At 48.9% G+C, this 23,624-nt stretch overlaps 1 protein-coding gene across 1 annotated transcript in view; it reads right to left on the bottom strand.

Annotated features, from left to right (window-relative positions):
* The window catches only part of LOC142295770 (L-gulonolactone oxidase-like), a 310,763-nt gene that overhangs the window by 21,315 nt on the left and 265,824 nt on the right, over positions 1-23,624 (bottom strand). Inside the window, exon 9 of the mRNA XM_075338857.1 lies at positions 3,074-3,223. Within this exon, the coding sequence (XP_075194972.1) occupies positions 3,074-3,223 (150 nt within the window). The remainder of the gene's footprint in view (positions 1-3,073; positions 3,224-23,624) is intronic.

Genomic DNA, 23,624 nt, shown 5'->3' with positions numbered 1-23,624 from the left:
GTGCAGGGATAGATCCACCTGTCCTTTGCCAAACCTGCTTGAGGGGGCACTTTACACCCCCAAGACAACACCACAGAGTCCGCAGCCACGTAGCAAAGTGAGGGCCCATAGCTCACAGGAGGCAAGCAGCCGGAGTGACCTGGTCCAGGCTACAAGCAAACGGGCCAAAAGGAAGGGGAGAGAGGCACCAGCAACTTCCCTGGGCGACCCCAGCAGGGCTTCAAGCAGGGGTTACCCCAAAACACAAAGGGCTAAGGAAGGCGAGTCGGTAGCCACCCTCATCAGTCAGCCTGAAGGACACCTGGTTCCAGCCTGGTTTATCCCAGCTACGCCCGGGTTACTCACCCTGCCATCATCAGTGAGTAAAACCCCTGAAAGACATTCTGCTTGTGCGTGTGAGTCATTCTGCGACTTGTAGTTCCACACACCTACACGGGGCCCTGGGGCTTGCCTCACTCTCAGGAGGCTATTACAACCGACTGCACCCACCATCAGCCCCAGGCACCCCTAACCTGCAGTGGCGGTCCCCACTGACCGCAATTCTGAGAGTGGCGTCACGACAATCAAAATAGAGGATTTCCTACCTGTGACAAGTTCCAGCCGCGTGGAGTCCCTGAAGGTAATGCACAGCTGCACCGACACCGCACCTCGGGGCCCCACACTCCTCTCCCCCAGGACCATTCCTCCTATTATACTCCTCTCCCCCCAGGACTACTCCTATTATACTCCTCTCCCCCCAGGACTACTCCTCCTATTATACTCCTCTCCCCCCAGGACTCCTCCTCCTATTATACTCCTCTCCCCCCAGGACTACTCCTCCTATTATACTCCTCTCCCCCCAGGACTCCTCCTCCTATTATCTTCCTCTCCCCCCAGGACTACTCCTCCTATTATACTCCTCTCTCCCCAGGACTCCTCCTCCTATTATACTCCTCTCCCCCCAGGACTACTCCTCCTATTATACTCCTCTTTCCCCAGGACTACTCCTCCTATTATACTCCTCTTTCCCCAGGACTACGCCTCCTATTATACTCCTCTCCCCCCAGGACTACTCCTCCTATTATACTCCTCTCCCCCCAGGACTACTCCTCCTATTATCCTCCTCTCTCCCCAGGACTACTCCTCCTATTATACTCCTCTCCCCCCAGGACTACTCCTCCTATTATACTCCTCTCCCCCCAGGACTACTCCTCCTATTATACTCCTCTTTCCCCAGGACTACGCCTCCTATTATACTCCTCTCCCCCCAGGACTACTCCTCCTATTATACTCCTCTGTCCCCAGGACTACTCCCCCTATTATCCTCCTCTCTCCCCAGGACTACTCCTCCTATTATACTCCTCTCCCCCCAGGACTACTCCTCCTATTATACTCCTCTCCCCCCAGGACTACTCCTCCTATTATACTCCTCTCCCCCAGGACTACTCCTCCTATTATCCTCCTCTCTCCCCAGGACTCCTCCTCCTATTATACTCCTCTCCCCCCAGGACTACTCCTCCTATTATACTCCTCTCCCCCCAGGACTACTCCTCCTATTATCCTCCTCTCTCCCCAGGACTACTCCTCCTATTATCCTCCTCTCCCCCCAGGACTACTCCTCCTATTATACTCCTCTCCCCCCAGGACTACTCCTCCTATTATACTCCTCTCCCCCCAGGACTACTCCTCCTATTATACTCCTCTCCCCCCAGGACTACTCCCCCTATTATCCTTCTCTCTCCCCAGGACTACTCCCCCTATTATCCTTCTCTCTCCCCAGGACTACTCCTCCTATTATCCTCCTCTCTCCCCAGGACTACTCCTCCTATTATACTCTTCTCTCCTCAGGACTACTCCACCTATTATACTCCTCTCTCCCCAGGACTACTCCTCCTATTATACTCCTTTCCCCCCAGGACTACTCCTCCTATTATACTCCTCTCCCCCCAGGACTACTCCTCCTATTATACTCCTCTCCCCAGGACTACTCCTCCTATTATACTCCTCTCCCCCCAGGACTACTCCTCCTATTATACTCCTCTCTCCCCAGGATTACTCCTCCTATTATACTCCTCTCCCCCCAGCACAACCCCTCCTATTATACTCCTCCTATTATAGTCCTCCAATTATAGTCCTCTCTGAGGGGTGCGCAGCATGGGGGGATGGAGCATGATGGGGGGTGCGCAGCATGGGGGGATGAAGCATGATAGGGGTGTGCAGTACGGGGGATGGAGCATGATGGAGGTGCACAGAATGGAGGATTGAGCACGATGGGGTGTGCGCAGCATGGGGGATGGAGCACGATGGGGGGTGTACAGCATGGGGGATAGAGCACAATGGGGGTGCGCAGCATGGGGGAACGAGCACGATGGGGGGTGCGCAGCATGGGGGGGATGAAGCACGATGGGGGGTGCAGCATGGGGGATGGAACATGATGGGGGTGTGCAGCATGGAGGATGGACCACGATGGGGGGTGCGCAGCATGGGGGAAGGAGCACGATGGGGGGTGCGCAGCATGGGGGATGGAGCACGATGGGGGTGCACACCTCCCCTCAAAACACACACACCGCACAACACACCACACACACTGGGAACCACAAACACCACCTTACACAGACACCCACACACACAGACAACGCCGCACACACACAACAGCCAACACACAAACACTGCGGCACACACAAAAATATGCATACACCGCGCAACACACGCACACTGCACAAAACATACCTCCCGCAAAACACACACACTCACCCCACACACACACACCTACACAAACCGCGCAACACACACAGCACCACACACACACAACGCTGCAAACACACAGCACTCCACAAACAACGCAACACACACAACGCAACACACCAACAACACCGCTCTCACACCCCCCCCCAGCCAGACAACACCCAGAACATTTACAGCGCCCTACACAAACACTGGCAACTACACACAACAACATCGATATATATAACAAAAATCATACATTAACTGCACAATAAATTCTAGAATACCCGATGCGTAGAATCCGGCCACCTTCTAGTAATTCTATATTTTCAAAGCATTTTGTATCATTTTGTTTACTGGTAATACTCACATGGGAATGGCCCAGTCCTGCACGTACTGCTTAAACAGACAGTCAAAGTTGAACATTTTGTAACTGATGTCAACGCGTTCGCTCCGACCCATGAAAAGCAGCCAGAAGTAAAATCGATTTATGCCAGGGAGTAGTCGTGGAACAAAAGTACTGACAACAGAGAACAATAGAGCAGAATGAAGAAGCGATTCCAGAAAATATCAAATGAGAAAACAGCATAAATAAGTTATAAAATAAAAGACAAGTTACATATACGGGGCAGTATTATAGTAGTTATATTCTTGTACATAGGGGGCAGTATTATAGTAGTTATATTCTTGTATATAGGAGGTAGTATTATAGTAGTTATATTCTTGTACATAGGGGGCAGTATTATAGTAGTTATATTCTTGTACATAGAGGGCAGTATTATAGTAGTTATATTCTTGTATATAGGGGGCAGTATTATAGTAGTTATATTCTTGTACATAGGAGCAGTATTATAGTAGTTATATTCTTGTATATAGGGGGCAGTATTATAGTAGTTATATTCTTGTACATAGGAGCAGTATTATAGTAGTTATATTCTTGTACATAGGGGCAGTATTATAGTAGTTATATTCCTGTACATAGGGGGCAGTATTATAGTAGTTATATTCTTGTACATAGGGGCAGTATTATAGTAGTTATATTCCTGTACATAGGGGCAGTATTATAGTAGTTATATTCTTGTACATAGGGGCAGTATTATAGTAGTTATATTTTTGTACATAGGGGGCAGTATTATAGTAGTTATATACTTGTACATAGGAGGCAGTATTATAGTAGTTATATTCTTGTACATAGGAGCAGTATTATAGTAGTTATATTCTTGTACATAGGAGCAGTATTATAGTAGTTATATTCTTGTACATATGGGCAGTATTATAGTAGTTATATTCTTGTACACTAGTTAAAAGAACTGAACACCCGAGCATGGTAGTGCTCGCTCATCACTAGTTACGAGTACTGAGCACTCGAGCATGGTAGTGCCCACTCATGACTAGTTACCAGTACTGAGCACCCGAGCATGGTAGTGCCCACTCATCACTAGTTACGAGTACTGAGCACCCGAGCATGGTAGTGTCCACTCACCACTAGTTACGAGTACTGAGCCCCGAGCATGGTAGTGCCCACTCATCACTAGTTACCAGTACTGAGCACCTGAGCATGGTAGTGCCCGCTCATCACTAGTTACCAGTACTGAGCACCTGAGCATGGTAGTGCCCGCTCATCACTAGTTACCAGTACTGAGCACCTGAGCATGGTAGTGCCCGCTCATCACTAGTTACCAGTACTGAGCACCCGAGCATGGTAGTGCCCACTCATCACTAGTTACCAGTACTGAGCACCTGAGCATGGTAGTGCCCGCTCATCACTAGTTACCAGTACTGAGCACCTGAGCATGGTAGTGCCCGCTCATCACTAGTTACCAGTACTGAGCACCTGAGCATGGTAGTGCCCACTCATCACTAGATACCAGTACTGAGCACCCGAGCATGGTAGTGCCCGCTCATCACTAGTTACGAGTACTGAGCACCCGAGCATGGTAGTGCCCGCTCATCACTAGTTACCAGTACTGAGCACCTGAGCATGGTAGTGCCCGCTCATCACTAGTTACGAGTACTGAGCACCTGAGCATGGTAGTGCCCGCTCATCACTAGTTACCAGTACTGAGCCCCCGAGCATGGTAGTGCCCGCTCATCACTAGTTACCAGTACTGAACCCCCGAGCATGGTAGTGCCCGCTCATCACTAGTTACCAGTACTGAGCACCTGAGCATGGTAGTGCCCGCTCATCACTAGTTACCAGTACTGAGCACCCGAGCATGGTAGTGCCTGCTCATCACTAGTTACCAGTACAGAGCACCCGAGCATGGTAGTGCCCGCTCATTACTAGTTACCAGTACTGAGCACCCGAGCATGGTAGTGCCCGCTCATCACTAGTTACCAGTACTGAGCACCCGAGCATGGTAGTGCCCGCTCATCACTAGTTACCAGTACTGATCACCCGAGCATGGTAGTGCCCGCTCATCACTAGTTACCAGTACTGATCACCCGAGCATGGTAGTGCCTGCTCATCACTAGTTACCAGTACTGATCACCCGAGCATGGTAGTGCCCGGTCATCACTAGTTACCAGTACTGATCACCCGAGCATGGTAGTGCCCGCTCATCACTAGTTACCAGTACTGATCACCCGAGCATGGTAGTGCCTGCTCATCACTAGTTACCAGTACTGATCACCCGAGCATGGTAGTGCCTGCTCATCACTAGTTACCAGTACTGATCACCCGAGCATGGTAGTGCCCGGTCATCACTAGTTTCCTCGCGTTTCTCATTGCGATTGTCAGACTGCAGACTACTCAGCTGATTTCATATGTTCTCATGAAGAACCCTTGAAGTATTATGTAAATGAAACATGACATTTCCACTAATCTTTCCTCGCGGGGCGACAGTCAGATTTAGTGGTCATCTGGTGAAGCAGATGTTACCGTCCCCAGGCCAATAAAAGATGGAAATGTCTGAGAGATTCCAGGACCCCGCACTGATTATACAGGACATGTCCACACTTTCTTCTGTCCTGGGGATCGGACTCGTCGGGATCCTCTCCAGAGGCAACGATCTATCAGGAAAATAACAGCACCACTTAGCCACCCGGGTGTCACTGACTGGTACTAATTACGATTTAAAGGGCAACTCCACCTCAGAAAATCGTTCCCTTACTTTTCCCGCAGCGCTGCTCCCATCAATCCCTCAAATGACCTTCATTACATTAAACACACAGAGAAAACCCAAAATGCATCTTAAAGACGTATTTCCATTTGTAAATGCAACACATTCATGAAGAAGGTTCCTGAGTCGACCATCAGGGCTTTCGATAGGGGGTTACTCTGGCGCCGGGACTACGGATACTTTACTCTCGATGGCGTTATCACAGGTGGTCGGTCCCGGTTTCGTGCCCTGGGCGCTCACTCTGCGGCCTGTGGAATGGGGTACAGGGATGATTTTGGGGATATACGTGACGCCACCTCTGGTGTCTGGTAAGCGGGATATACCAGCGCTGCCCACCGCTGACCTCTGAGGCGATGGTGATGGCAGCTGAAGATCTCTCAGCTCCCCACAGGTGGAGCTATTTTACCTCAGGGCGGCGGGTCGCTGACCAGGAGGGAAGCGACCGAGCGGTGATGGCTGCCTTCTTCTCTGATGTCGCAAGGTCCTGTCGAATGGCGGAGAGACGACACACCGAGTCCACATCAGCTTGAACACGTACTTTTTACTAGCATCTGGTTTGTTTTGCACAGTACACAGAAACAGTTCGGTTACCAGAAGGCCGATGGTCACAAGTTTCAGAGGAGATTTGATGACAGAGTCTCTCTCTGAGGTAACCTTTCCTTGTCTCTTTCTCGGTCTCTGCTCTGAGGGCTCTGTGACTCCCTCTTTATCCCACTCGTTAGTCTCGTCACTGGTTTTCCCGGGGGTCTGATGCTGCACGATTTCTTTATCTATCCCGCAACAGCGTTGTGGACTCGGCTTGGGGTTAGTAGTCAGGCTCTTGATGGGTGCCGGGACTCCTCTTAATTAGGATCCCAGGTTAACGGTCAATGGTTTTGGGGATAAACCTGACAAACCTCCTCGGTCCCGTTATACCGGTGTCGACCTGAACTCTTCAGCCGGCTCTCGCCAGACCTAAAGCGTCCCCTTTCCGTCTGGGTTACCCCTTTTCCTGTGTCTTTCTTTTCTTTTGGGGTACCCTCGCTCAGGACGTCGGGCCTATGTTATTTGTAGCCCTTCTTTCAGTCATCAATTTACTCTCGTCTCTTCTTGTCTTTTCTGACTGACTGTTAACTGACCAACTGTCACCCAGTCGTCCTGTCAATCACGTCGCGTCTCACGCTCAGCTAGGCTCCACCCCCTTATGGACCTACTATATAAACAGTCCCAGGAATATGAAGGTGGGGGCTGCTGAGTCAATGTTACTCAATCTAATATAAGGCTCTGCATTTCTTCTCTCTTTCACCTGTAACCAAAGGGCACTGCACCTTGATGTTAAGGTGCTGTATTCCCCTGTAGCACCTAACCACAGGGGCGCCACATTCCCATCTCACACTCCTGGAGACAGGAAAGGGCTGTGCATGTGTTGCTATCTCCATTCACTTCCATGGAAGTTCCAAAATGTCGAAAAAATACAGAAGCCTCGTCAGGACCTGCACCAGTGGAGCGCTCGTGTACCGCCCCAGCAACAGTCGAACTGCTCGGATCCGGGGTTACTGTGGCCTGAGGGTCTCCGGACCCGGGGGTTTGCGGCCACTCAAATGTAAGGGGGTATTTACAGGGGAGACATTTGTGACGCCACCTGTGGGTTGCGGTAATGGGAGTACCGCCGCTGCTGGAAGGAGAACCGGGGCAGATGGTGTTGGGCAGCAAGGTGTCAGTCCCTCCATTGGTAGGGAAGGCCCCGGCCTCTGGGGTTTTGGTGGATAGTTGGGAGCGCAGGGTGCAGGGGACCAGGTTACTCACTGTAGACTGTCGTGGTGCTGGATGAGGATTAAAAAGCAGACACTCACACTGATGATAAACCAAAGTCTCTGTGCATCCATTCACTAGAGGGGAACCCGTTCAGCTGTCCGCTCCCACCGGTGTCACTGGGTAATCCAAAGCCGCCTCCGTACACAATTTTAGTGTTCGTTGTGGCCCCTTGGCGTGAAGCTGTTGGGGCCCTGCTACCTGAGTGTATGGCAGCTGTGCTCTTGATGGCTGGCACTTGGGATCTCAGTTGGGTTGCTTTTCTGGGAAACCCTATCCCCCGCGGTGTGCTGATGCCTTCAATCTCTGAGCTCCTAGGGAAGTTCGTGAAGATACTCTCCCTCCCAGGTTAATTATCAGGACAATGAACCTGCTCCTGACTTAGTGTCCTGTACCCCGTCGTGCTCGATACCGGTCGGTTCTTTTGGGGTTCTGATGCCGACAGTCCTCCTAGGCTATGCCCATTGCACTCTTTCAAACCAGACAAAACAACAAGACAAAACAATCACTGATCTCGGGGAGACCAGCCAGAGAAAACACTGCCGGCAGCCAACGAGGGCGCTCAACACAGTGAAATCCTAGGTGTATTGCCCCCTGGGAAATATGCAAATCAAAAAAGTCCGTGGAGCCTCTGTTATGAGATCAGTGATTGTTTTGTCTTGCTTGTCTACTAGACATTGCTCCCACCTGGTCAGAATCCTACTCCACACTGATGAGGGGCAATGCCCCAAAACAGCTGTCTGTGGATGGATACCTGGTCTTGATATTTCACTTGTCATATCTTTACACTTGTCAAAGAGTTGGATATTGACTAAAAGGGCCACCTAATATGGTGGTTATGGTGGTCTCTTCTGAAAAGAGCCACTCCTTGGCTTGGTCCTTCCCGGAGGGATATCTGGCCAGTTTCTGTGTCGAGACTCCTAACAGAAGCTCCACGGACTTTTTTGATTTGCATAATTCCCAGGGGGCAATGCACCTAGGATTTCACTGTGTTGAGCACCCTCGTTGGCTGCCGGCAGTGTTTTCTCTGGCTAGTCTCCCCAAGATCAGTCCCCAAGATCAGTGATTGTTTTGTCTTGCTTCTCATAACGAGGAAGACATTGACTCCAAGATGACAGTCGTTCCTCATAATAACCAGCAAGACAGTGGTTCCAAGATGACAGCCACTCTACATAACCAAAAATACAATGGTTCCAAGATGACAGCCACTCCACATAACCAAAAATACAGTGGCTCCAAGATGACAGCCGCTCCTCATAACCAGGAAGACAGTGGCTCCAAGATGACAGACGCTCCTCATAACGAGGAAGGCAGTGGCTACAAAATGACAGCCACTCCTCATAATAACCAGGAAGACAATGGCTACAAAATGACAGCCGCGCCTCATAACAAGGAAGACAGTGGCTCCAAGATGACAGCCGCACCTCAGAATAACCAGGAAAGAGTGGCTCCAAGATGACAGCCGCTTCTTATAACCAGAAAGACAGTGGCTCCAAGATGACAGCTACTTCTCATAACGAGGAAGACAGTGGCTCCAAGATGACAGCCGCTCCTCATAACCAGGAAGACAGTGGCTCCAAGATGACAGCCGCTCCTCATAACCAGGAAGACAGTGGCTCCAAGATGACAGCCGCTCCTCATAACCAGGAAGACAGTGGCTCCAAGATGACAGCCGCTCCTCATAACCAGGAAGACAGTGGCTCCAAGATGACAGCCGCTCCTTATAACGAGGAAGACAGTGGCTCCAAGATGACAGCCGCTCCTTATAACGAGGAAGACAGTGGCTCCAAGATGACAGCCGCTCCTTATAACGAGGAAGACAGTGGCTCCAAGATGACAGCCGCTCCTCATAACCAGGAAGACAGTGTCTCCAAGATGACAGCCGCTCCTTATAACGAGGAAGACAGTGGCTCCAAGATGACAGCCGCTCCTCATAACCAGGAAGATAGTGGCTCCAAGATGACAGCCGCTCCTTATAACGAGGAAGACAGTGGCTCCAAGATGACAGCCGCTCCTCATAACCAGGAAGACAGTGGCTCCAAGATGACAGCTGCTTCTTATAACGAGGAAGACAGTGGCTCCAAGATGACAGCCGCTCCTCATAACGAGGAAGACAGTGGCTCCAAGATGACAACCGCTCCTCATAACCAGGAAGACAGTGGCTCCAAGATGACAGCCGCTCCTCATAACGAGGAAGACAGTGGCTCCAAGATGACAGCCGCTCCTTATAACGAGGAAGACAGTGGCTCCAAGATGACAGCCGCTCCTTATAACGAGGAAGACAGTGGCTCCAAGATGACAGCCGCTCCTTATAACGAGGAAGACAGTGGCTCCAAGATGACAGCCGCTCCTCATAACCAGGAAGATAGTGACTCCAAGATGACAGCCGCTCCTTATAACGAGGAAGACAGTGGCTCCAAGATGACAGCCGCTCCTCATAACCAGGAAGACAGTGGCTCCAAGATGACAGCTGCTTCTTATAACGAGGAAGACAGTGGCTCCAAGATGACAGCCGCTCCTCATAACGAGGAAGACAGTGGCTCCAAGATGACAGCCGCTCCTCATAACCAGGAAGACAGTGGCTCCAAGATGACAGCCACTCCTCATAACGAGGAAGACAGTGGCTCCAAGATGACAGCCGCTCCTCATAACCAGGAAGACAGTGGCTCCAAGATGACAGCCGCTCCTCATAACCAGGAAGACAGTGGTTCCAAGATGACAGCCGCTCCTCATAACCAGGAAGACAGTGGCTCCAAGATGACAGCCGCTCCTCATAACGAGGAAGACAGTGGCTCCAAGATGACAGCCGCTCCTCATAACCAGGAAGACAGTGGCTCCAAGATGACAGCCGCTCCTCATAACAAGGAAGACAGTGGCTCCAAGATGACAGCCACTCCTCATAACCAGGAAGACAGTGGATCCAAGATGACAGCCGCTCCTCATAACCAGGAAGACAGTGGTTCCAAGATGACGGCCGCTCCTCATAACCAGGAAGACAGTGGATCCAAGATGACAGCCGCTCCTCATAATAACCTGGAAGACAGTGGCTCCAAGATGACAGCCGCTCCTCATAACCAGGAAGACAGTGGCTCCAAGATGACAGCCGCTCCTCATAACCAGAAAGACAGTGGCTCCAAGATGACAGCCGCTCCTCATAACCAGGAAGACAGTGGCTCCAAGATGACAGCCGCTCCTCATAACCAGGAAGACAGTGGCTCCAAGATGACAGCCGCTCCTTATAACGAGGAAGACAGTGGCTCCAAGATGACAGCCACTCCTTATAACGAGGAAGACAGTGGCTCCAAGATGACAGCCACTCCTTATAACGAGGAAGACAGTGGCTCCAAGATGACAGCCGCTCCTTATAACGAGGAAGACAGTGGCTCCAAGATGACAGCCGCTCCTCATAACCAGGAAGATAGTGGCTCCAAGATGACAGCCGCACCTTATAACGAGGAAGACAGTGGCTCCAAGATGACAGCCGCTCCTCATAACCAGGAAGACAGTGGCTCCAAGATGACAGCTGCTTCTTATAACGAGGAAGACAGTGGCTCCAAGATGACAGCCGCTCCTCATAATGAGGAAGACAGTGGCTCCAAGATGACAGCCGCTCCTCATAACCAGGAAGACAGTGGCTCCATGATGACAGCCGCTCCTCATAACCAGGAAGACAGTGGCTCCAAGATGACAGCCGCTCCTCATAACCAGGAAGACAGTGGCTCCAAGATGACAGCCGCTCCTCATAACCAGGAAGACAGTGGCTCCAAGATGACAGCCGCTCCTCATAACCAGGAAGACAGTGGCTCCAAGATGACAGCCGCTCCTCATAACCAGGAAGACAGTGGCTCCAAGATGACAGCCGCTCCTCATAACAAGGAAGACAGTGGCTCCAAGATGACAGCCACTCCTCATAACCAGGAAGACAGTGGATCCAAGATGACAGCCGCTCCTCATAACCAGGAAGACAGTGGTTCCAAGATGACAGCCGCTCCTCATAACCAGGAAGACAGTGGCTCCAAGATGACAGCCGCTCCTTGTAACCAGAAAGACAGTGGCTCCAAGATGACAGCCGCTCCTCATAACCAGGAAGACAGTGGCTCCAAGATGACAGCCGCTCCTCATAACCAGGAAGACAGTGGCTCCAAGATGACAGCCGCTCCTTATAATGAGGAAGACAGTGGCTCCAAGATGACAGCCACTCCTTATAACGAGGAAGACAGTGGCTCCAAGATGACAGCCACTCCTTATAACGAGGAAGACAGTGGCTCCAAGATGACAGCCGCTCCTTATAACGAGGAAGACAGTGGCTCCAAGATGACAGCCGCTCCTCATAACCAGGAAGATAGTGGCTCCAAGATGACAGCCGCTCCTTATAACGAGGAAGACAGTGGCTCCAAGATGACAGCCGCTCCTCATAACCAGGAAGACAGTGGCTCCAAGATGACAGCTGCTTCTTATAACGAGGAAGACAGTGGCTCCAAGATGACAGCCGCTCCTCATAATGAGGAAGACAGTGGCTCCAAGATGACAGCCGCTCCTCATAACCAGGAAGACAGTGGCTCCATGATGACAGCCGCTCCTCATAACCAGGAAGACAGTGGCTCCAAGATGACAGCCGCTCCTCATAACCAGGAAGACAGTGGCTCCAAGATGACAGCCGCTCCTCATAACCAGGAAGACAGTGGCTCCAAGATGACAGTTGCTCCTCATAACCAGGAAGACAGTGGCTCCAAGATGACAGCCGCTCCTCATAACCAGGAAGACAGTGGTTCCAAGATGACAGCCGCTCCTCATAACCAGGAAGACAGTGGCTCCAAGATGACAGCCGCTCCTCATAACCAGGAAGACAGTGGCTCCAAGATGACAGCCGCTCCTCATAACCAGGAAGACAGTGGCTCCAAGATGACAGCCGCTCCTCATAACAAGGAAGACAGTGGCTCCAAGATGACAGCCACTCCTCATAACCAGGAAGACAGTGGATCCAAGATGACAGCCGCTCCTCATAACCAGGAAGACAGTGGTTCCAAGATGACAGCCGCTCCTCATAACCAGGAAGACAGTGGCTCCAAGATGACAGCCGCTCCTTGTAACCAGAAAGACAGTGGCTCCAAGATGACAGCCACTCCTTATAACGAGGAAGACAGTGGCTCCAAGATGACAGCCACTCCTTATAACGAGGAAGACAGTGGCTCCAAGATGACAGCCGCTCCTTATAACGAGGAAGACAGTGGCTCCAAGATGACAGCCGCTCCTCATAACCAGGAAGATAGTGGCTCCAAGATGACAGCCGCTCCTTATAACGAGGAAGACAGTGGCTCCAAGATGACAGCCGCTCCTCATAACCAGGAAGACAGCGGCTCCAAGATGACAGCTGCTTCTTATAACGAGGAAGACAGTGGCTCCAAGATGACAGCCGCTCCTCATAATGAGGAAGACAGTGGCTCCAAGATGACAGCCGCTCCTCATAACCAGGAAGACAGTGGCTCCATGATGACAGCCGCTCCTCATAACCAGGAAGACAGTGGCTCCAAGATGACAGCCGCTCCTCATAACCAGGAAGACAGTGGCTCCAAGATGACAGCCGCTCCTCATAACCAGGAAGACAGTGGCTCCAAGATGACAGCCGCTCCTCATAACCAGGAAGACAGTGGCTCCAAGATGACAGCCGCTCCTCATAACCAGGAAGACAGTGGCTCCAAGATGACAGCCGCTCCTCATAACCAGGAAGACAGTGGCTCCAAGATGACAGCCGCTCCTCATAACAAGGAAGACAGTGGCTCCAAGATGACAGCCACTCCTCATAACCAGGAAGACAGTGGATCCAAGATGACAGCCGCTCCTCATAACCAGGAAGACAGTGGTTCCAAGATGACAGCCGCTCCTCATAACCAGAAAGACAGTGGCTCCAAGATGACAGCCGCTCCTTGTAACGAGGAAGACAGTGGCTCCAAGATGACAGCCGCTCCTCATAACCAGAAAGACAGTGGCTCCAAGATGACAGCCGCTCCTCATAACCAGGAAGACAGTGGCTCCAAGATGACAGCCACTCCTCATAACCAGAAAGACAGTGGCTCCAAGATGACAGCCGCTCCTTGTAACGAGGAAGACAGTGGCTCCAAGATGACAGCCGCTCCTCATAACCAGAAAGACAGTGGCTCCAAGATGACAGCCGCTCCTTATAACGAGGAAGACAGTGGCTCCAAGATGACAGCCGCTCCTCATAACCAGAAAGACAGTGGCTCCAAGATGACAGCCGCTCCTTGTAACGAGGAAGACAGTGGCTCCAAGATGACAGCCGCTCCTCATAACCAGAAAGACAGTGGCTCCAAGATGACAGCCGCTCCTTGTAACGAGGAAGACAGTGGCTCCAAGATGACAGCCGCTCCTCATAACCAGAAAGACAGTGGCTCCAAGATGACAGCCGCTCCTTATAACGAGGAAGACAGTGGCTCCAAGATGACAGCCGCTCCTCATAACCAGAAAGACAGTGGCTCCAAGATGACAGCCGCTCCTTGTAACGAGGAAGACAGTGGCTCCAAGATGACAGCCGCTCCTCATAACCAGAAAGACAGTGGCTCCAAGATGACAGCCGCTCCTTGTAACGAGGAAGACAGTGCCTCCAAGATGACAGCCGCTCCTCATAACCAGAAAGACAGTGGCTCCAAGATGACAGCCGCTCCTTGTAACGAGGAAGACAGTGGCTCCAAGATGACAGCCGCTCCTCATAACCAGAAAGACAGTGGCTCCAAGATGACAGCCGCTCCTCATAACCAGAAAGACAGTGGCTCCAAGATGACAGCCGCTCCTTGTAACGAGGAAGACAGTGGCTCCAAGATGACAGCTGCTCCTCATAACCAGAAAGACAGTGGCTCCAAGATGACAGCCGCTCCTTGTAACGAGGAAGACAGTGGCTCCAAGATGACAGCCGCTCCTCATAACCAGAAAGACAGTGGCTCCAAGATGACAGCCGCTCCTTATAACGAGGAAGACAGTGGCTCCAAGATGACAGCCGCTCCTCATAACCAGAAAGACAGTGGCTCCAAGATGACAGCCGCTCCTTATAACGAGGAAGACAGTGGCTCCAAGATGACAGCCGCTCCTTATAACGAGGAAGACAGTGGCTCCAAGATGACAGCCGCTCCTTATAACGAGGAAGACAGTGGCTCCAAGATGACAGCCGCTCCTTGTAACGAGGAAGACAGTGGCTCCAAGATGACAGCCGTGCCTCATAATAATGAGCTGAGCACCCGAGCATGGTAGTGCCCGCTCATCACTATTACATGAAATCACTGTTGGCCCTTTTGGTGATAGAATACATTGGTGTTAGCGGACACTTCTTCATATTAGGGAATAGAGTGGCTTTTCTTTAATGACAGCTGTTCCTATTAATAACAGGTTCCCCAGCGCTTAATTCGGGAAGAGGGTGCTTCCACGCCGGCAGCAGATTGTGTCTGGTCAGTGACTAGTAGAGCAGAAGAGAAATATTTAAGTAGCAAAGGGCATGTTGTCTGCAAACACAAAATATAGGCTGTGCAAAAGTACTTGCACTTTTTTTAACTAGGAAAATAATGCAGAAGGGGTTAATAAATGTAATCACACAATATAATTAGGATGTATGGTAATTCTCTTTTTAGTAGAATGGCGGCATCATCAACACTATGGTCAATACGAACGACTTCAATGTCATTGTAGTGACTGAACACTAGATGGCAGTAAAACACTATAATACAATACGGGTAATGGGAACAAAAGCCGCCACAGTCCAAGAAGTATAGCTCTCAAAAATGGAGCACAGAGAGTCCCCCCCACCCCAAATCCACTAAAACAAATGTATCCATCATTTGTATGAATCTTTGGAATCTTGTGCAGATTGTTATGACTATTTCTCATCATTTCGTAGTGAATGGAGCTGAGGTCGTCCTCTCCAGGTTACAAAATTGTTGACACCTTTCCAAAATTGTGGGTAAACAACTTTACTAGCATGTTTGGCTTATTGAAACTCCCCTGTGGCAAGTAACAGGTGTGGGCAATATGAAAATCACACCTGAAACCAGATAAAAAGGGGAGAAGTTGCCTAAATCTTTGCATTGTGTGTCTGTGTGTGGCGCACTAAGCACGGAGAACAGAAAGGTGAGAAGAGAACTGTTTGAGGACTTAAGAACCAAAATTGTTGAAACATATCAACAATCTCAAGGTTACAAGTCCTTCTCCAGAGATTTTGATGTTCCTTTGTCCACAGTGTGCAACATTATCAAGAAATTTGCAACCCATGGCACTGTAGCTAATGTCCCTGGACATGGACGGCAAAAAATTATTGATGTATCGCTGGACGGACTGGTGGTGGATAAGCCCCAATCAGGTTACAAAGAAATCCCAGCCGTCCTGCAGCTCAAGGGCATCTGTGTCAGCACGAACTATCCATCCACATCTGAAACGCTATGGAGGAGACCCAGGAGAACCCCACTGCTGACACAGAGACACAAAAAAGCCAAAATGTACGTAAGTAACCAAAATACTCCTGGGAAACTGTCTTGTGGACAGATGAGACCAGGATAGAGCTTATTGGTAAAGCACATCATACTACTGTTTACCGAAAACGGAATGAGACCTACAAAGAAAAGATCACAATACCTACAGTCAGGTATAGTGGAGGCTCAGAGATGTTTGGGGTTGTTTTGCTGCCTCTGGCACTGGGGATCTTGACTGTGTGAAAAACATAGTGAAATCTGAAGATACCAGGAGGATTCTGAGTTGGCAATGTAGAGCCCAGTGTCAGAAATCTGGGTGTGCGTCCTAGGTCCAGCAGGACAATGACCCCAAACACATCAAGAAGCTCCAGAAATGGATGGAAACAAAGCGCTGGAGAGTCCTGAAGAGGCCGCAATGGGTCCTGATCTAAACCCCATTGACACTTGTGGAGAGATCTGAAAAAGAAGAGAAGAGGAGAGAAAAGAAGAGAAGACGCCTTCAGATATGAGAGCCCCGGAGACATTTATACAGAAAAGTCCGAGATTCCAGGTGAGAGGAGGGAGAAGCTGTGGACAGTTATAGGAGGCGACTGATGGAAGGGATTTATGCCAAAGGGTAAAGGGCGAGGAACCAAATATTAAAAAGAGGGAGACAACAACGTTTTTGGATTTTTGTGTGGAATTTTGTCCAATTTTCCTTTTTTCTGTGTTTTTTCTTGTCTTCCTCCATTACACACTGTATTTGTGTTGCTCTCTATCTCGGACCGGTCCTCGGTTTCCGGTGGGATCTCGGTGGCTCCGCGGGATCCATCCTCGGCGCTGACTGTGAAACTCCATATAATAATATCTGATTATTGATGAAGTTTCTTCCCAGACAAAAAAATTTAGTTTTTCTAACAAAGTGCAGTTTTCATTCACCACCACTAGGGGGCGATCTCTGCTTGTGTCACCAGGAGGAATTAGCAAGATAAATTAACCCTTTATTGAGTTTTATGGAGAATCGCACAAAACGCCCGGATTCTCATTGACTTTGCTGGGATAAGGAAATGCACTGAAAACTCCATCAAAAAAAGCGAAAGAAACGCACTGTGTGCACACAGCCATTAATCCCTGAGAAAACTCCAACCAAAAGGTTGTAGAGGAATGTACAGCAGGCTTAGATACACGGCTCAGCAGACAGTATCACACAGGATAGGATTAGATACACAGCTCAGCAGACAGTATCACACAGGAGAGGATTAGATACACAGCTCAGCAGACAGTATCACACAGGAGAGGATTAGATACACAGCTCAGCAGACAGTATCACACAGGAGAGGATTAGATACACAGCTCAGCAGACAGTATCACACAGGAGAGGATTAGATACACAGCTCAGCAGACAGTATCACACAGGAGAGGATTAGATACAGCTCAGCAGCCAGTATCACACAGGAGAGGATTAGATACACAGCTCAGCAGACAGTATCACACAGGAGAGAATTAGATACACAGCTCAGCAGACAGTATCACACAGGATAGGATTAGATACACAGCTCAGCAGACAGTATCACACAGGAGAGGATTAGATACACAGCTCAGCAGACAGTATCACACAGGAGGGGATTAGATACACAGCTCAGCAGGCAGTATCACACAGGAAAGGATTAGATACACTGCTCAGCAGGCAGTATCACACAGGAGAGGATTAGATACACAGCTCAGCAGACAGTATCACACAGGAGAGGATTAGATACACAGCTCAGCAGTCAGTATCACACAGGAGAGGATTAGATACACAGCTCAGCCGACAGTATCACACAGGAGAGGATTAGATACACAGCTCAGCAGACAGTATCACACAGGATAGGATTAGATACACAGCTCAGCAGACAGTATCACACAGGAGAGGATTAGATACACAGCTCAGCAGACAGTATCACACAGGAGAGGATTAGATACACAGCTCAGCAGACAGTATCACACAGGAGGGGATTAGATACACAGCTCAGCAGACAGTATCACACAGGAGAGGATTAGATACACAGCTCAGCAGACAGTATCACACAGGAGAGGATTAGATACACAGCTCAGCAGACAGTATCACACAGGAGAGGATTAGATACACAGCTCAGCAGACAGTATCACACAGGAGGGGATTAGATACACAGCTCAGCAGACAGTATCACACAGGAGGGGATTAGATACACAGCTCAGCAGACAGTATCACACAGGAGGGGATTAGATACACAGCTCAGCAGACAGTATCACACAGGAGAGGATTAGATACACAGCTCAGCAGACAGTATCACACAGGAGAGGATTAGATACACAGCTCAGCAGACAGTATCACACAGGAGAGGATTAGATACACAGCTCAGCAGACAGTATCACACAGGAGGGGATTAGATACACAGCTCAGCAGACAGTATCACACAGGAGAGGATTAGATACACAGCTCAGCAGACAGTATCACACAGGAGAGGATTAGATACACAGCTCAGCAGACAGTATCACACAGGAGAGGATTAGATACACAGCTCAGCAGACAGTATCACACAGGAGAGGATTAGATACACAGCTCTGCAGACAGTATCACACAGGAGAGGATTAGATACACGGCTCAGCAGACAGTATCACAGGAGAGGATTAGATACACGGCTCAGCAGACAGTATCACACAGGAGAGGATTAGATACACAGCTCAGCAGACAGTATCACATAGGAGAGGATTAGATACACAGCCCTGCAGACAGTATCACACAGGAGAGGATTAGATACATGGCTCAGCAGACAGTATCACACAGGAGAGGATTAGATACAGAGCTCAGCAGTCAGTATCACACAGGAGAGGATTAGATAAACAGCCCTGCAGACAGTATCACACAGGAGAGGATTAGATACACAGCTCAGCAGACAGTATCACACAGGAGAGGATTAGATACACGGCTCAGAAGACAGTATCACACACGGGAGGATTAGATACACAGCTCAGCAGACAGTACCACACAGGAGAGGATTAGATACATGGCTCAGCAGACAGTATCACACAGGAGAGGAGTAGATACAGAGCTCAGCAGACAGTATCACACAGGAGAGGATTAGATACAGGGCTCTGCAGACAGTATCACACAGGAGAGGATTAGATACACAGCTCAGCAGACAGTATCACACAGGAGAGGATTAGATACACGGCTCAGCAGACAGTATCACACACGGGAGGATTAGATACACAGCTCAGCAGACAGTATCACACACGGGAGGATTAGATACACAGCTCAGCAGACAGTATCACACACGGGAGGATTAGATACACAGCTCAGCAGACAGTATCACACAGGAGAGGATTAGATACATGGCTCCCTATGCCTCTCTGAAAGTTGCTGAAGAACCTCTTTATGGAGGAACTTCCCAGCAGTCACCGCTGAATGTTGAGTCCAGCAAAGTCAAATATAGGAAAAATGTTCACGTAGGCGCTAATATATATGCAAGTAAAATAATGGAGGGAGACAGCTGTCACATAAGATACCGAGCCCCGAGCCCCCCACTGCGGCCGCCGCACTTGCTGCACATTATGATTAATGTGGATCTCACAAAGTTCCTTTGAGAAGTCATTAAGGGTCCAGTCCGCGGATTACAGGAGCGAGGTCCTTTCATGTCCCGGCGCCTGTGGTGCTGCGCTGCCTGCAGAGGCTTCCATCCGTCCTCCCTCTGCTCCGACTGCTTCTCAGCTGCTCGGAAACAAGAACTCATCCCAATAACGCCACTGACATCGGGGGACAAAACGCGTCAGCGCCACCGGGGCACGGAGAAGTCGGCGGTGTCCAGGGGCCACTTAGGACAATTATGAGAACAATTCCCAAAAAACGAGCCATCAGGTGGACACGTTGTCAGTATAAATATACTGGCCACGTGTCTGCACTACTCAGGATTCATCATAACAAAGGAGAAATGCGAGTATGTGTGCAAAATACAAAACTTTTATTAATGAAGATCACACACAAAGCACAATATCACACAGTAAAAAACTACCATAAGATCAAGGGGAGTTCAAGATGTATGAACCAACCAGTCACAGTCGCAGTCACAGCATCAGTACAAGTAACCCATAAGAGGCAGGATCATCCCCAACGCGCGTTTCGCGGAGGTAGTGTTGCTTTCTCAAGGAGGAATACCCTAATGGCGATATACACCCAGTAGATATAAACAGCCTATCCATTAGTTATCATTGTCGTCAGGTGTGGAATTCCTGCGCCTGGGGAACTATAGTGCAGATGGTAGTAACGCCCATACCCTACATAATAGGGTGTTCGCTATATAATGGGCGGATACCCAAAACGAGAACCACAATGTAACCGCCCAAAGGGGCAGGCCATGGATGAACCATGTGATACAGGAAAATCGTTACTATAATCACTGCTTAACATAGAATAAAAATAGAGGGAACGTAACGTCTAAGATGCCATAAGGATTAACAATACATTACTCGTCATTGCCACAATGCAGGGCGTGAAAACATCCAAAAAGAAACAAAGCAGGAAGTATCCTACAATACCCAGACGTCCCGCCCTCTGGCCAATCCGGAACAGGCACATGTGGTGTCGGGGACGCGTAACCCCGGCAACCACACGGTCCAACCCAGTATCGGGATTCCACACCTGACGGCAATGATAACTAATGGATAGGCTATTTATATCTACTGGGTGTATGTCGCCATTTGGGTCTTCCTCCTTGAGAAAGCAACAGTACCTCCGCGAAACGCGCGTTGGTGATGATCCTGCCTCTTATGGGTTACTCGTACTGATGTTGTGACTGCGGCTTGGTTTCCCCTGTGACTGCACTTACACTTTAGGCAATGTTAGGTAACATTCCTTACCTCTTGTCTATGGTAGTTTTTTATTATGTGATATTGTGCTTTGTGTGTGATCTTCATTAATAAAAGTTTTGTATTTTGCACATATACTCGCATTTCTCCTTTGTTATGACCACTTAGGACAAGCAGGATCCAAAAATTCACCTTCAGATGTAATGAAATGTGTCCAAGGATCGAAACACGTTATAAGAAGTTAGGCAAGAAATTATTTATTGGATACATTTATCATGCTAACAACTAAAACAGACGTCATATACAGTTGTGCTCAAAAGTTTACACACCCCGGCCAGAATTTTTGCTTTCTCGGCCTTTTTTCAGAGAATATGAATGATAACACACTATTTTTTTTTCCAGTCATGGTTAGTGGTCGGGTGAAGCCATTTATTGTCACTACTGTGTTTTCTCTTTTTAAATCATAATGACAACCAAAAACATCTAAATGACCCTGATCAAAAGTTCACACACCCTGGTGATTTTGGCTTGATAACCTGCACAGAAGTTGACACAAATGGGTGTGAATGGCTAATAAAGGTAACATCCTCACCTATGACCTGTTTACACCTGTGACCTGTTTACACCTGAGACCTGTTTACACCTGTGACATGTTTGCTTGTAATCAGTGTGTGCATAAAAGCTGAGTGAGTTTCTGAGATCCAGACAGGCTCTTACATATTTCATCCAGCCACTGACATTTCTGGATTGTGAGTCATGGGGAAAGCAAAAGCATTGTCGATGGATCTATGGGAAAAGATAGTTGAACTGTATAAAACAGGAAAGGGATATAAAAAGACATCCAAGGAATTGATAATGCCAGTCAGCAGTGTTCAAACTGTGAATAACCATTGGAAAATCAGGAGTTCTGTAAAAACCAAACCATGATCAGGTAGACCAACAAAATTTTCGGCCACAACTGCCAGAAAAATAGTTTGGGATGCAAAGAAAAACCCACAAATAACATTGGCTAAAATACAGAACTCACTGAAAACTAGCGTTGTGGCTGCTTCAAGATGCACAATGAGGCACTGTAAGAAAAATAGGCTGCATAGTCGAGCCACCAGAGGAAAGTGTGATGGGACCATAATCAAACTTTTCGGCCACAACCATAAACATTACATTTGGAGAGGTGTCAACAAGGCCTATGATGAAAGGAACACCATTCCTACAGTAAAGCACGGAGGTGGATCGCTGATGATGTGGGGACGTGTGAGCTACAAAGGCACAGAAAACTTGGTCAAAGTTGAAGGAAAGATAAATGCAGCACATTATCAGCAAATACTGGAGGCAAATGTGCACTCATCAGCACAGAAGCTGTGCATGGGGCATACTTGGATGTTCTAACATGACAATGATCCAAAACACAAGGCCAAGTCGACCTGTCATTGGCTACAGCTGAACAAAGTGAAGGTTCTGGAGTGGCCATCTCAGTCTACTGACCTCAATATCATTGAGCCCCTCTGGGGAGAACTCAAGCGCACAGTTCATGCAAGAAAACCCAGGAATTTACAGGAACTGGAGGCACCAAGAAGAATGGGCAGTTTTACCATCTGACCAAGAAGAATGGGCAGCTTTACCATCTGACCAAGAAGAATGGGTAACTTTATCATCTGACCCAGAAGAATGGGCAGCTTTACCATCTGACCAAGAAGAATGGGCTGCTTTCCCATCTGACCAAGAAGAATGGGCAGCTTTACCATCTGACCAAGAAGAATGGGCAGCTTTACCATCTGACCAAGAAGAATGAGCAGCTTTACCATCTGACTAAGAAGAATGGGCAGCTTTATCACCTGACCAAGAAGAATGGGCAGATTTACCATCTGACCAAGAAGAATGGGCAGCTTTCCCATCTGAGAAATCAAAGAGTCTCATAAACAACTAGCACAAAAGTCTGCACACTGTCATTGATGTTAGAGAGGGCAATACACCGTATTAAGAACTGGGGTATGTGAACTTTACATCAAGGTCATTTGGATGTTTTTGGTTGTCATTATGATTTAAAAGAGAAAACACAGTAGTGACAATAAATGGCTTCATCCAACCACTAACCATGAGTGGAAAAAAAGATTGTGTGTTATCATTCATTTTTTTCTGAAAAAAGGCCAAGAAAGCAAGAAATCTGCCGGGGTGTGTAAACTGTAAATGGGAGATTGCTAACGATGATGTGACCTATAGGACATTGCGCGGAGATTAGACACAGATGCCGGACAATGGAATAGGTGTTAAAGAGGACAATTTGCTGGATCGAGCAACTGCCATCCAGAAGTAGGACCGGCGATTTATGACATAAACCAATATCAAGCTTTATACTAGAAAGTCAGAAAAGGCAATTTACAACTCAGGTCTTGATGTGGCTGATCTGTATGAAGGATTCAATAAGCCATAGGTCATGACAAGCAGCACGGACTACAAGCACTGATACAGCAGAGATGCATAAGCTGCAGGGTATGTGAGCTGGAAACCTCAGACAGCACCCTGGAATAGCACAGCCAAGAGTGCAGACAGTGCCCCGCTATAGCAGAGCCAAGAGTGCAGACAGCACCCTGAAATATTAGAGCGAAGAGTCCAGACCGCACCCTGGAATAGCAGAGCCAAGAGTGCACACAGCACCCTGAAATATTAGAGCCAAGAGTGCAGACCACACCCTGGAATATTAGAGCCAAGAGTGCAGACCGCACCCTGGAATAGCAGAGCC

The sequence above is a fragment of the Anomaloglossus baeobatrachus genome, chromosome 3 (genome assembly GCF_048569485.1).
Source record: "Anomaloglossus baeobatrachus isolate aAnoBae1 chromosome 3, aAnoBae1.hap1, whole genome shotgun sequence".
Classification (NCBI taxonomy): domain Eukaryota; kingdom Metazoa; phylum Chordata; class Amphibia; order Anura; family Aromobatidae; genus Anomaloglossus; species Anomaloglossus baeobatrachus.
This window is presented reverse-complemented; position numbering and strand designations above follow the sequence as displayed.